This window comes from Hylaeus volcanicus, chromosome 8 (assembly GCF_026283585.1).
Source record: "Hylaeus volcanicus isolate JK05 chromosome 8, UHH_iyHylVolc1.0_haploid, whole genome shotgun sequence".
NCBI classification, from domain to species: domain Eukaryota; kingdom Metazoa; phylum Arthropoda; class Insecta; order Hymenoptera; family Colletidae; genus Hylaeus; species Hylaeus volcanicus.
In genome coordinates, this window is record NC_071983.1 from 7,186,076 (window position 1) to 7,201,166 (window position 15,091).

Consider the following 15,091-nt stretch of genomic DNA (forward strand, 5'->3'; position numbering starts at 1 on the left):
TCCACTAAGCGAGCGAGAATTCATAATGGACCGAAATCGTTCCGCGCAATGATAACAATAATAATAATAGCAATAATAGCGAGAATAATGCACAGTGACCGAGGAATTATCGAACACTGGCTCTTTGGGAAAGAAAGCACAAATTGTCAAGGAAAAAAGCAACTTGCATCAGGCTTCCGTGCTAATTAAAATAAAAAAAAAAGATTTATTTTATTCCGACATCTTTATTATCAAGCGTTACGTCAGTGTGATATTTTTCAGACATGCACCCGTACTGTCAACTGTTCCAAAAATCGATCGCAAGCATCGAGCGTTACGTCAGTGTGACATTTTTCAGATATATACCCGTACTATTTGTAAATGATGTTCAATCGTAAAAAATACGCGATGATTCGATACGACATACCTTCTATCATACCTATTCTATATCTTTTCCTCCGAGTAATTTTATTTAGTTTTCTCCATACGTCCAGTTAACCCTTTGCAGTCGAGGCCTTTTTTTCTGGTATCTACCAGCAACTCGAGATGCTCTCTTAGCATTCTATTGCCACGAATGCTAAAATTATATTGACTTCGAAAATGAGCTCTCTAATTTGAAATTTGCGAATCAGGTCACCTTTGTCTCAACGACAATCATTTTATTGGCACTTCGAGTTCCAAAGAAATTAAACGTAAAAAAAACCTACTGGTGACTGAGAGTCACCTCTCGAGTGCAAAGGGTTAATTTATGTTCGTTAAAACTCTCCACATTTTTCTGTCATCTCTCTGCGATTTTTCGTTCGTAATAATTCTTCGCGTAATAATTCGAAGATACTCTAGATTTTTCGTTCGTAATAATTCTTCTTGTAATAATTCTAAGATACTCCACGTATCTTGTTTAACCTCGCCTAATTTGGTGGCACGCCGTAGTTATTTAGCAATGTCCATCGGAGGATTGAAACTTGATCTCGATGACGATAGATAGCCGTCCACTGCCTGGGGGATGAGGCGACCTTGCGCAGGTGGTTGGTCTACGACCCCCGTCAGAGGGTCCAGGGATGGAGGTTCGCCTCGTACATGCTCCTGCACTCGAACGCGCTTCACCTTGCGCTCAACGTGGTCATCCAGCTGGTGCTGGCCACTCCGCTCGAGGTGAGTTAATCAGACTAATTGCCGGGGCTGTCGCGAGCCGCCCTTTTTTTCCTTTCCACTCGCGAGCCCCCAAAGCGAGTACCTTTTCCGTGGCCGTCGCGTCGATTTGATCGATTTCGTTGCCCCGAAAGAGTTGAATCGAGTGGAAACCGCCCGGAGGGAGAGATGCTAGACGCAGCCAACGAGGCAATTTCGTGGCGACTCGAATAACCCACTTCGTATAATTAACACGCGTGTCGAGATGCTCGTTCCTCGGGCATCAGCTTTTTAGTTTATGGCGATCTCGCTTCAACATTTCGGAGGGCGTGTTTCGGTCGGAGCCAATAAAGAATGTCTTCGACGATCTATAGCGGTTTTGTGATTTAATAAAGAAAGACGTAAGGATGTTTACAATTGATTAATTCAAAAAATTCAATGAATTATAAAATTTGCAATTGATTGAATTATTTAAATATTCATACCATATTTATAGTTACATATTCACTCAATTATACATATAAATACTCGTACCACAAATATTTGTATCCTCCGTATCTATCGAAGAAGTTTGACTAAATTAAATAATAGTTTCGATATCGCCAAATGAATTTTTCATTATAAATATATATATGCGAATATGCTTATATATGTAAACATCAAACCTTCCATTTCATTAAACAAATTTTGTTCGATTGCCATAGAGGGTACAAATATTTATACGACTGACTGTGTATTCCAAAGGATTAATCGGAACAACCCTATCCGGAAGAAGCCAACATATCCCGGGCCCAATTCTCTACCCTCCTCGTTTATTCGGCCGAAAATTCCCGTGTCCCATGAAAAAAACAAACACCAAACACAGAAAAAACTTCGTACCACCAGGTGGAGCAGGGTCGAATGGGGGTGGCTGCGATCTACCTGTGGGGTGGCGTCTGCGGAGCCCTCGGAGCATCCCTCCTACAACCCAGTCTCTTTCTGATGGGCGCCTCGGCAGGTGTTTACGCGTTGCTTACCAGCCATCTAGCGCACCTTTACTTGGTAAGTCCGAAGAAACGGTTTGTCCATCGGTTCGTACGATTCGCGACCATTGGCCCAGAAAAAAAAACTCGACGAAACACCCCGAAGTTTCCTTTCTTCGGCTTCCTCCGCCCCCCCCCCCCCCCCAAGCTCGTCCCTGTACCATTCCTTACCGTTAAATCTCGTTAAACGGGGAATAATAAAATCCTCGGATCGATATCGGTCGAAACGCTCGCGGAGGGAAACTGGAGTCTCCTTAGGGCTGGGAAGGGTGCGGAGGGTGTGGGGGTTTGAAAAACTGCGGAGTTTCAGGGGATTAACCGGGGGATCGCCAAGCTCTTGAATCCTGGTTCGGCTTCGTCGCGATTGTTTTTCAGATGTTTGTCCATTCCGAAGTTACGCTCAGTGCAGTTTTATCGAAGTTACGCTTTTTTTCGTGCTTTTTCGGGGATCGATCGTTTCTTGTTGTTCGTGAATCGACGCCTTTTCTGGGGCAAACTTTTGTCCGCGAATGACGATCGGTAAGGGGAATCTGTTTAAGGGGAATTGCGGAAATTGACCAGCGATTATTGCTTTTAGTCGCTGTAGCATTCTAAAATGGACTGTTTACTCGTATTCGATTCGAGTACAGTTCTTTCGGAGATTCTTTCGTGATGAGGTTTCGGTACCGTTGGTAACTGTAGGAAATAGACCCGGATTTCTATACTTGGAATTTGAAGAAACTGATCTCGGTGGCCCTACGAGATTTAAATAATGCCAGAGACCGAGGAAAATTGTTTTAGACGTCTTAATGATATTTTAAAGTTTTATATTTGCTGAAGCAATAGTTGCCCTATCGATTAAAGTTACCAACACCCTTCGTACAACTAAAGTTCGTACAGCTAAAGAATAAAAATAACTTTTTCCGTTTATAGTCCCCCGAAAACCGTTCTTCCAAGGTCCCAACAGTACCTGAATAGCAACATTTAGACTTGCAGAATAAGTTACTCCACTCGACATCAATTTCCATTCGTCTCTACCAAACAAAACCAATCAGTCCTTCTCTTTCTTCCCCAAAACATTCATAAATTCATATTTCTGGTCCAGTTGGACGTAAACAAAGCCACGAACAGCCACAAACAAGGTGATCCTTGGTCTGTTCCAGTGCCACGGTGAACTTCGTTACGCCAGCTGGCGTCTGGCCGCCGTGTTGCTGTTGGCCAGCGCAGACGTCGCGTCTCTCCCGATCCCAGCTCTTCTGGGTTGCGGAAGGGTCGGCTGGGCCGCTCATGTGGCTGGCGCCCTCGCCGGGCCTCTCCTCGGCCTGGCCGTGTTCCCCAATCAGAGCAAGAAGGACGCCAGGGGACGAAGATTCGTCAGGTTCGTCCGTCTCTTGTCGGCCGTCAGCGTGATGCTGCTGGTGGTGGGCGCCATCTTCGGCAACATCTATCTGATCGCGCTGCCTCAGCTCAGGAAGCCGTCCTGACAGAGGATCGAGCTGCTCGTCAAGTTCTGCAGACGGTCCTTCCTCATCATCAAGATCCGGGAGGCCGCTGAGAGCGTTTTCGAGTAGATTCTCACCTTGGAATCTCAACGGAATGGGAATTCTCGCGACCCTGGTCATGAGACGAACAGCGACGAGAGCTCGAAGGCCTGCGGGGCCTCTAAAGGGAGATTGGAAGCGGTTTGGACCGGATTTGAAGCTGAGTTTGTCCTGGAGTTTAGACTTTGGACGAACTTGGACGATCAAAGCGATGTTTGTTGTGATTTGAAGGCACTTTTGGGTAGATTCTCACCTTGGAATCTCAACGGAATGGGAATTCTTGCGACCCTAGTCGGGAGACGAAGAGCGACAAGAGCTTGGAAGTTGGAAGCGGTTGCACTGGGTTTGAAGCTGAGTTTGTCCTGGAGTTTAGACTTTGGACGAACTCGGACGATCAAAGTGATGTTTGTTGTGATTTGAAGGCACTTTTGGGTAGATGGATATTGTGATGATGAAAGGTTGGAGTCGGTTGAACTGGGTTTAAAACGATTGTGATTGTCGAGCGAAGGCCTGGGATCTAGAGGAAACTGGTCCCTGCTTGGATGGTCAAAGTGATATTGTTTGTTGAGAACGTTTTCGACTAGATTCATATCTTGGAGTCTCAACCATATGATAACTCTTGCTGCTCTAGTCAAGAAAGGATACGAATTATAAATTATAATCACGGGAGTTTGGAAAAGTTGGTGTCTGTTTCACTACGTGTCAGCGGAGGTTTGAAACGATTCCGACTCGATTGCTATTGTTTGTTGTGGTTGTTCGGGACTTGCTATCTTCTGAAAAAGATCGAGGAAGTCAGCATGCGTTCAACGAAAATGATTAATCCCGAGAGAAAAAAGAACCTAGTCTGCCAAATAAAATAAGTCTCCGTCACCATTTTCCGGCCACACGGATGACAACACCCCGAAGAAGAATATCTTGCAGCCCTAACTACGTCTCCGCTACGATCGCCATGAAACTCGCTTCGCCGGAATCCCCGAGGACTCCGAGGAAAATAGAGAAAGCGGTTAATGGAAGGACGGACGAAGATGATCACCGGGAAATTCCCGCGGAACTTACCTAAAGAAAACCAGCTGCCAAAGTAGACTCGGGTTTAAACGAGGGACGATCGGTATCGACAGGAAGGAGTGAAAATCCCTTTCAGCCGTGTGTCTTCGGCATCCCTTCCACGCCTCGGGAAGAATTCTTCGCGCTGTTAATCAAACTGCCACCGAAGGAGGAAGCTTCTTTAGGAAATTTACGACGGTCTTGGGCTTCTAATTCTAAGATTAGGCGGTCAGTCGCGCTGGTTAGCCTTTTTCCCTGCCGGTGGAACCCCGACGAATCCCTGGTTTCGTGGACAAATGGACGCGTCGCTGCGCTGTAAATCGCCTAACCAGGACTCTTCCGTGTAGTGGAGTATTTGACGCCGAGACGCTTCGAGCCGGAGGATCGACGCGTTGCCTAATTACGTGGTTACCGTGGATCGAGGTAGATCGAGTCCAGAGGAGAAAGTCGAAGCGTTGGACTCGATGAAGATGTTATTCGAGGTTCATGGTGTTAGTAAAGGCTAGGCGATGAGTTCGGGGCGCTTTACAGGTGCGGTGTTTTTGTTGTTGGGATGTTACGAGCGCTGTTAAATGTTGAGAATGTTGACTCGGTGGGCTACAGTGGACCTTGATCGTCGAGTTAGGGACGAGTGTACAATCGACTAGCGGTAAGCGACGAATCCGTTGATTGGTAACGTATTGGTAGTTCGTTGTTTTCGTCTACGTGCGGACTGGTGAACGAGAGAGGAGTCTGGGGTTGTTTGGTAGGTCGGGGATCTTGTGCGAGGGATGACAATAATTTGTGCAGTTCTGACTGAACTGCGTTTTTGTTGTAAATTGTTTGGTCTGTAAATTAAAGTACATCTTGTTAATTTAATTTGGTTCGTAATTGTTAAAATCCCTCTCAACTCGAGTCTCGTAAAAATATAAACTAATTGTGTGCTCCGTCTAACCTGATATATGTATTATAGTTAGCGTTGGATTAATTTCCCTTACAAAATTAAATTAAATTACAGCAGACGTCTGTTCCTAAACAACATATGACTCGGTCTAAATATTTAATACGAACTACTTTCTGTTGTTTCCGTTCTCCGAAAGGGGTGAAATTCTCTTTCTCCTCGTTTCTGCCTCGTAATTAATCGTTCGTCGGTCCGCACGCAGCCTTAGAGATGTTAATCGATAAGGGTGTTTCGAGTCATTCTTCGATATTAACTATCGATAAAAGTAGCGTAAGTTTGTTCGGTATTTAAACTCCAGCTGACGACGGAAATTCCTTAGAATCGCACCCCCTCCCCCCTCCCCCCCCGCCGCCGCCGTCGCCGTCGCCGTCTCCTCCACCACCCCATGCGGAAGTCCGACGAAATTCGAGGAAAATTGCGTGGCTCGAGAGATCGAGTTCGGTTCTCGATTCATTGTCCGCCGTCTCCCGCGAAACGATTGCACCGCTGCGATGCATTTTTTTGCGCTCAGGCTGACGTTGAATTGTCGAGGATATCGACGGCTGACGTGAATTCCCATTTCACTTGGAGACGAGCGTGACTCTGTGTTCAATTTACGATTTTTAATACAGGCATGCGTCAACCCTTCGCGTTTCAGACAGCCCGGGAACTATTTGAATATCGTTACTTGATTATTCTTATTTCGATACTGTTACTTGAATATTCTTATTTCAATATTCTTGTTCCAATATTATTATTTGAACATTTCTATTTTGAATACGCTTACTTGAATATTCTTATGCGAAATATTATTATTCCCTATTCTTAATTAACAGGAATTTAGTTTAATTTCTTTTGACCTCACCTAGCACAATTCTTTTAATTATCGCGTGACCCATTGGGTGCGTTGTAACTTGTATATACGTTTCTAGCCCAGCCTTCCCCATTTTAACAGGAATTCGATGGTGTTAACGAATTTATGTGAAACGCGACTTTTGTCTCAAATAATTCGTCTATTTTCATCGTTTACAAATGTCTAGTGCCAACTCGAGCGTAATCTAGACGAGTTGTTTGTTACTTATGAATTGTGCTTATGTGAAAAAGAAGAACGATAGATTATTTTACAAAATATATCGTTTTCAAGGATATATCGTCCTCGGTGTCGAGTAAAAAGAAAACTCGACGCGACGAGGAAAAATTTAACGGTGGAATTTAATGAAGCTGAATGCCAGGAGAAAATTTCCAGAACTGCCATAAACGGGGCACGTTCGCGTGTACACGAGCCTGAACGTGTCCGTCATTTTAAACGCGACCTTAGTACCTTTCGAAGGCTCTAATCGCGCATCCTGCGTCAGTCTTTTTCCTCCACGGTGGAAAATAAACGGGATCCGATGACACGCTCCCCCGCACCCTCTTGTATTTACAAAGCCGCACCCCTAATTCTAAGCTAACGGTATCTTTTCTATCAGCTCGCCAGTCATTCTCATCCCGATCACCTCCACGAGGTCTCTGCCGAACGATGTTTGCACCATAATTGGTCCAACAAAATGCAACAAATATTAACGAAATTCTTCTACAAACAATTTTATTATTTGTAATTTTAATATTGTACCGAATATTTTTACAATTCCGTTCAGATATTATATTTTTTTAACAGTTTTACTTGAATATTCCTATTTGAATATGAGTAGAAATAATTTCATTGGTAATTATATAAATTTAGTATCGTTTATAAAAAAACAGTCGCGTTCCTTATCGAATATCTTCGGTGTACCTACCCTCCAGAAATTTATCGTTCCATCGTTGCCCGACCAATTATCGTCCAACACTCTCCACTGGAAAATAGAAACAATGAGTATTGCAAAAATAAAAAAAAATCCGATCTCTTTTCTCCCTAAGTAGAATCTAACGCCTGTCGAGGGTTGATAAATGCTGTCAAAGGATCACTTTCACTTGGATTCCTTTCGCGAGACTTCAAAGGACGAAACGCAGATTTCCAGGTGCCTCGAGACGCGCAATCGAGTCGAGGAAACTTTTTGGGTGAAAATTTTGTTCTCCGGGTTTCGAGTCGAAAAGCTGAAAATGTTAAGAAGGAATCCAAGTTTCTCAGGCAATCGAGCAATTTTCGTGGAATTGCGAGAGTTTTCCAGGAGACCCCTTTGTTTGCATCGCGACGAAGCATTAACGATGCAGCAAAAAGGGATACATTTATTGTTATATATATATATATGTATATGTAGAAACTATTCGATAGCGGATCGTAGAGCCGAATCGTGCTCAGGATCTCCACAAATTCCCATGAAAATGATACAGTTATTTATTAAAAAATAACAATTTCTCGTAATGTAAACAAACGTATGATATCGGCTGCTAACATTTTTCATACGTCGTCTAAAACAAAAATTTTTTTAGCAATTTTAAATATTTTGTCCTTGTCGTTTCTGGATTAATCAAAGGAATTTACGAAACGGTAGAGTCCGCTCGAAATAAAACGATACTTCGTCGAAGGACTCGACGCATTTTTCCTAAAGAACAATGTTGGGTCGAATAGCTTAATCGATCGGAAGGTAAACGTTTAATTGGCGTTTTGCGGATAATTTGTGGGGAATCTGTGCAAATAAAGGATGTGTTCTCCCCGGCAGTTTAGTCGACGATTGTACCTACTTGTTTACCGATATTATACACACGAGGCGAACTGGCTGTGATTATGTTAGTGTTACTGACTACGTCGACACGGTTAATAATAACGATGATACGATCTGTAAATAGTACCGACAATTGAATATAAATACGATTATATACACTGTGATTCGGTCACGGGCATATAAACGAAGAGCCGTCACCCTTCTCCCCTCCCCCCATTGTGTATCGGAACAATCGATTACCTGCAATAAAGTCGAAATCGTACCGCGGGTTCCCGTAATCCAGGCGTCTTTTATCTGGCAAAACCCCGTTCGATTTCAGTTGTTGTACGAACGATCGTCATCCATCATTGTCGAATCAATTAACCTTCCATGGTTGCATTAATCGAATGAAGGATTCAAGGACGACACGTTACAGTGAATCTCGATTCTGGATTGTCGTCTAATTATTATCCAGTTTATATTTTCTAGAATATTTATTTTATGGAAGCGTCCTAGATCAATTTCTTATTTTACACGAAGGTTGCAAGGAGTTGGATTATTTCAGTATTCGTCGTTTTTCTGTTGAAACTTTACCAGTTTATACTAATTTGGTATTCGGTTTACGTACCGATTTGACTTTACGAGTACTATGTATTTTATGGAGAAAGAAAAATCAGACCCGGAAGTGATTCTGGCCGATATTGGTCAGACATCTCAGTAAGGCGTCCTCCCGTCTGACTATCGAGGATGTATTCTACTTAGTCGCTGCAGTACACGTCAACGCCGTATGTTCCAAGGAGTCGAATCTTGTGTGTAATATATTATGAGACAAATTATGGATATTTTCATTCAGTGTGACGTCATTCTGGTATATTTATACCTCTACTTCTACAATATTCGTACCTCTAAGTCCCCGAACGTGCCCGAAGAATATCAATATAATATACGAAGCGCTTCGTTCTGATCAGAGGTGGGCAGAACTTTCTTCGAATATTAAACAACAATTCTAAATTCTATCCTATGGCAATTATTCCCAAAGTTCGACATGAATAACAAAATATGTACATAACTCACATCGAAACTTGCATCGACCAAGAGGCTGACGAAGAAAAATAAAAACGTGATATCTCTCCCTAGCTATTCCGATTTTATTTTACATTTAGGCACTTTCGCCCACCTCTGCCTTCGTTTTCACCGAAATTTGTTCTCGGCTCTTTTCACCTTTCAGGACGGGGAGGGACGACGCGAAAGGGGTAACAACGTGAATTCCGTAAACGTTTATTACGACGAACATAAAACGTATAGTACAAGCCTCTGTGCGGCATTCAGAGCGAAGTTACGGCCTTGCAACGCGATACAGAAACGACTGTGCGCTTTTCCGTCATCCCTTCCAATGCGATTCAAGCGTGCCTTTAATTCTTAAACGGAGGAGAAAAAACATTATGGGAAGAACGAGAGGAGTACTTGCAGAGAGAGAACGCGTCCGAGGCGAGGGATTCGTTTCCACTCGTTCCCACGCGTCTGATACTATAGTCTTGATCGATTACATCAATTACTGGCTACTCTTACGATCTACGATCACGCTGCTGACGACGGTAAGTGAAACTCTCGGTTTGCTTTCGTCCTTGAGCGACAATGAAACTTAGCGGTATCTTAAGGCTCCTATTCGATACGAATTCTAGAACAACGATAGTCGTGGCGAGCTCGTCGAGAAATGCTTCGCAGGCCTGACCAATTTTTAATAATAATTCTAGGATAAAAGATGAAAGAATTTGAAATGGAAGAATTTAATACGGGTCACAGGTAAATTATTTTGCCAGTTATTTTGAGTTATGCTAAGAACAAAATTTTAAAAATTTAGGGCTGCATTCTACGTGTAAAAATAGAGAAAAAAGTCCTGGGGAACGAAGGCCCATGCGCGATTGATTTTCGAGTTACAACTGATTGAAGTCGGAGCGCGGACTCTTTGGCGCAACGCTATCATGAATGTCTCCCCTAAGGCGTTGCGAGTCACACCGAAATTTCGGACACCTGTATCTCCGAAAGGAATGGTTTTTGGGGGAGATATTTGTTAGGACTTTTTCGTTCCATTTAGAGCGTAGAATATCCATCGATTTTTGTATGTTCTGTTATTGTATCATACGAATATATTACTCCAATTTCTACGATCCACATCGTCCTACTTTAATATGTAGAACGCAGAAAATATAATGTATGCATTGGCCCAGAGATATCAGCAAGCTAAACAACGTAATCTAATTCAATAAACAGAACAAACTTTTCATCTATGTACCTTGGGCCAAAAGTTCCCTTTATTTCGAAAGCGAGACCCTTTAAGAGAGCTTGGAAACTATCGTTCCGAGCGATCTCACTTATAAAGGCCACCATCTCTAGAAATACGGTGCATAAACGTAGACATCGGCGGAAAGCCCGCATAAAGGTTCGAGACTCGGAGGCAAGCAAACCTGTTATGGTTCTCGAATCGCTCTGCGCGACTTTCGCGTTTCTAATATCAACACGGAAACTTTTCACAGCGAGACTGTTGACGCGACGCGCCCGACGGTGAATATTCTGTTGACTTAATCTGTCGGTAGCCCCGCGCGAAACGACGGCGGAAATTGTTGTTTCGTACGTTTTACCTATAAATTATTCAGGAATGGGAAACAACGGTTGCCTTTCCAGTTTTGGGACTGGACCATCGTTCGCTCGATTAAATCTGAATTATTTGTGAATTTAATAGTAATAAAAACGTGGATTAATCGCCACCTCGTCGCACGGATCACAATAGATCTATAATTACATAATTCTACGCGATAACTATGAAAGAAAAAAAAAATACAGGATTAAGTGTACCTACGGTGACGGTCATGTTACCGACGAAGCCACGGTTTATTCGTGCCACTCTTAATAAATAAAATCACTCTTCGGGGCGATCGCTCCGTACTGGTCCTCTTTATTTAACTGTAGAATTGAAAACGTATAGGCGACAATTTGATAGTCCTTACCGATTGAATAATTCTAGAAAAATAGAAAACGGAGTTGGACTGATAATAATTAACAGAAGTTTTCTAGGGAGCTAAAACATTCCTTCGAGGTGATAGGAATTTATTCGTCCAGTCGCTTCACCTTTAGAATAAATTTCCTAGCTCCTCTGTAAAAATCCCCGCCGCTCCTATATGAACGCGGCCTTGGCCCAACTATTAAAAGACGGTTCGACAAAAAAAGTGGTTGCAAAGAAACAACTAAGAAAGCATTTTCGAGGAACATGAGAAACAAAGGCTCGAGAATCTGGACTAATTAGCCTCGCCATTGGAACAAAGTCGAACAGTTTTAAGGTTCCCTCCAAGTTCAACCGTGACCTAAAGAGGAGAAAAAGCACGAATGGGTCAACGAATGAGTCTGAAAACCCCCTCTTCGGTTGCAAACCTGTCGACGATCCCCGATTACGTCGATACCGAAGAGTTGTGCTAACTCAACAAGATAACCCGAGTCCCGGGCTCCCGGATCTTTTGCATTTAACCAGCGCGAGATAAATTGCACGGATAAATCAAAATGAGACGTCTATATAGGCGAGGATAATTCCCATTAAAGCGGAGGAGCCAAGCAGAGGCACTAACTTACGTCTCTATCCACTTATCCTTGCGAAGCACGGAAGGACTATTCCTCACAATTACATCCTGATCGATCCCCCAGGTGGCCGTGGATCCTTTCTAAAGGGGGCGTTTATGGGCTGGTCAACGACGCGGCTGGAATAAGGGGAGAGAATCTTAACGTGAGATGGTGGCTGACGGGGCCAGGGGTTGGGGAGAGGATAATTGAATAGTTTTATGATTCGACCCTTAAAACTTCACCTCCGAGAATGTATTTCGTTGGTTACTCCTGCGGGAGTAATTAATTAACGACCAAACGGGAAAGTGGCTGGACATGGCGAGAATTATTAGGCAACCACGAGAGAACTCTTTGGTAGAAAAATGGTCCTGGAATAGCTTTCTTCGGATTCTCAGTTTGGCCAGATTAAATGTGTGTTTAAGAGACTCGGGAAAATTTTGTGCCATGAGTACAGGAGACACTAGGACTTGGAATGAACCAATAAGATGAGGTTCTTCGTATTTCGATTGACTGCATCGTTAAATGCAACATTGTAGGTTACTTGAAGGTCAAGTCAAGTGGTGGACGGTTAGTCAGTAAAAATCTGACACCAGCCCCAACAACATCTTAGGGGTGTCTTTTAGAAGATTTTCCCCTTCGCCACGGTAATAGAAACAAAAAGCGTTAAAGTCTCCCTACAACCTGACCTCAAGGTCATCGAGATTGGAGAACAAATAACATCCTACAGTCGAAGAGGAACCGTCGTCTTCAGGACGCACCCCGCGAGTCGATTGACTTTTAAAAACTCCCTTTCAACCGGCACGGAACGTGTTTAAAAGGATGGCCATTCGGAAAATAGGTGGCCAATTCGCTCAGTCACGCCGGTGGCCAATTTCCCTACCATCGATTGGCTCCTTCGCTTATCAGTGAACGCATCGATCCTAGACTTAACCTATCCCGTCAGCAGCGAGAAAGAAAGACAACCTCCTCGACGTCACCGGACTCCCATCAACACTGCAGCTGCTTGCACTGGACGCCTATCTCCGTGCACCTGCACTCCAAACAAGGCCCGGATAGTTCAGTGATGATCCTCCCGACGCGGTACATCCTCCCGTAAATATTACACCCGGCCAGCTTCAGCAGACCGGTCACAGAGACCGGGATCTCGTTCTCCAGGACCTTCGAGGGCGTCGCGGACTCCGCAACGGGCTCCCTCGCGTCCTCCGTCACCTGCGTAACGTTCCTGTCCGATGTAGACCTCTCAGTGGTGGATGCACCCGTGGTACTGGTACGGGTACTGGTACCCTCGCTGCTGGGTTCGTTATCAGAGTTGAACAGGAGGTCAAGGACACTGTCCAGGGAGAACAGAGTCTCCACGTCTTCGGAAGGTTTCACAGTCGTCGAACGAACCTTGACGTCGTCGATCTTAACCGGATCCTTAGCTGGCGACACAGTGGAAGCGTTCCTCGAGCTGTTTGACTGCAAAGGAATAGAATCTACGGTGTTGGTAGGGTGGGAAGTGGTGTGAACCATTCCCGACAGACCGCCCCTATCGAAGTCTCCCTTTATCGGGACAGTCTCCGAAACGTGGTTCGGTGTCTGATCGCTGTCCTTCGAATTGTAACTCGTCGATATCCCTTCCTCGGGGTGCGACTCGCTTCCGTCTCGATTGGCGGCGTATTTATTCTTGGAGAGGAGCTCGTCGTTTCCTTCTTCCTGGCTGTAATCGTACGGATGGATCAGTGGCAGCTCGTCCATGTAATCGAAGTTGGACGTGTGCGGGGGATGATTGGATCCTTGGGTTTGAAGAGGGTTCAAGGTTGTCGTGGTGGTCGTCCTGGGTGTGGTGATACCGTGCTCCACCAGGTAGGGGATCATGTCTTCTATAAGAGAAGGCAGATCGGGCGCCGGTTCCGTCTTGATCACATCGCGGAACGGATCCGGTGACACGATCGGCTGATGGAGGGATGGCGCGGTGGCGTCCGCGCGGTCCAACACCACCGTGGGCGACTCCTCTGCTTCCACTGGAAGGATTAACGGAGATAAAGTGACGTTCGAATGGTACAATAGTTTCAGGACGAGAGAAAGTACGAAGAAGGATGCTGGAAGTTGATTGGGGTATGTTTATCGAGGGTAGGAGGTGTTATAGATGGAAGTTAAGCCTCTGCGAGTTCTAATTGGATACAATCATTTTGACGATGCCTTTTTCCTGGTGTTGTTCACGTTGAACGTGTATTTAATTGAATATAAATTGTTATGCATTTTTGTCAAGTAAATCTGGTCACTGGAATTTTCTATTAGGTGGAAACACGTTTGTTATGACCCATCGTCCAATGAATGCAGACTACTGAAATTGTACATCAGTCGAAAAGAAAATCAAAGAAAATAAAACGATTATAAAACATTCCCCATAGATATCTGCTTCCCTTGATAAACATTCAACGCAAAGGAAACAAGGCTAACGATACTTCTCAAGATTTCTGAGTGATCCGAAAGAACTGTCACCCTTCCAATAAACAATTCTCAAGAGTATATCCCTTCTCCAATTTCATCCTTCTTCTTTTTTTTCTAACAAGAGACTACGTCGTCTTCTTAGCCGAGAAAGTGTCCCTGGCGATGAATAATAACACCGTGGAAAACTGTAAAGGTATTCAGATTATGCCCTTTAGGTATCCCCCCGTTGCTGTATAACCGGCTAAAACTTCCTTAAAACTGTCCGTGGAAATTTACGACCGGGTCACAGGAGCCGCACCGCGAGATTTATAGTCGTAGCAATGCCGCTCTTAAACAGTGAAAGTTTCATCCTAACAAGCTGCGAGCTCCAGCGACGGAAAAGTGTGCCGAAGCTCGATGACGATGGGGTAGATGATGGTGGAAGGGTGTAGAGAGGGAGCTCAAATTTGTTGCGATTCTCGTATAAAATTCAGGGATTGTTTCTCGCGTACCGCAGACGATTTTCCCGCAGCAGGTTTCCTCGGTGTTTATTCTTCGACAGCCGATCTTCAGAGGCGGGCACTTCTCCGAGGAGCACACCACTTCGCCGTAGTAACACATGCAAATCACGCAGATATTGCTGCTCGGCAGAATCTCGCCGTGGCGGTGTTCCATATTCTCGAACAGACAGTTCCCGGCTGAAACAAAAACACGGCGGTTTCTTCGAACGAAGTTCGAAAATAAAAATTTGAATAAACTAGGAGATCGGGCGACGTAGCGAAACGTTGGCGGACGGGTTGTAGAAAAATAGGTGCTACGGTTGGAGAAGAGTTG

At 44.3% G+C, this 15,091-nt stretch overlaps 2 protein-coding genes across 3 annotated transcripts in view; one reads left to right on the forward strand and one right to left on the reverse strand.

The window, feature by feature from the left end:
- LOC128881473 (protein rhomboid-like) overlaps positions 1-8,531 on the forward strand; it is a 133,608-nt gene extending 125,077 nt beyond the window's left edge. For both annotated transcript variants that reach the window (XM_054132527.1, XM_054132528.1), the window contains 3 exons: positions 961-1,131; positions 1,993-2,148; positions 3,272-8,531. In XM_054132527.1, the coding sequence (XP_053988502.1) occupies positions 961-1,131; positions 1,993-2,148; positions 3,272-3,592 (648 nt within the window). In that variant the 3' untranslated portion in view covers positions 3,593-8,531. The remainder of the gene's footprint in view (positions 1-960; positions 1,132-1,992; positions 2,149-3,271) is intronic.
- Positions 8,532-9,496: 965 nt separating this feature from the next.
- Positions 9,497-15,091, reverse strand: part of LOC128880998 (uncharacterized) — a 54,828-nt gene continuing 49,233 nt past the window's right edge. The window contains exons 13-14 of the mRNA XM_054131632.1: positions 14,770-14,955; positions 9,497-13,848 (exon numbers count right to left, since the gene is read on the reverse strand). Coding sequence (XP_053987607.1) covers positions 12,833-13,848; positions 14,770-14,955 — 1,202 coding nt within the window. The 3' untranslated portion in view covers positions 9,497-12,832. The remainder of the gene's footprint in view (positions 13,849-14,769; positions 14,956-15,091) is intronic.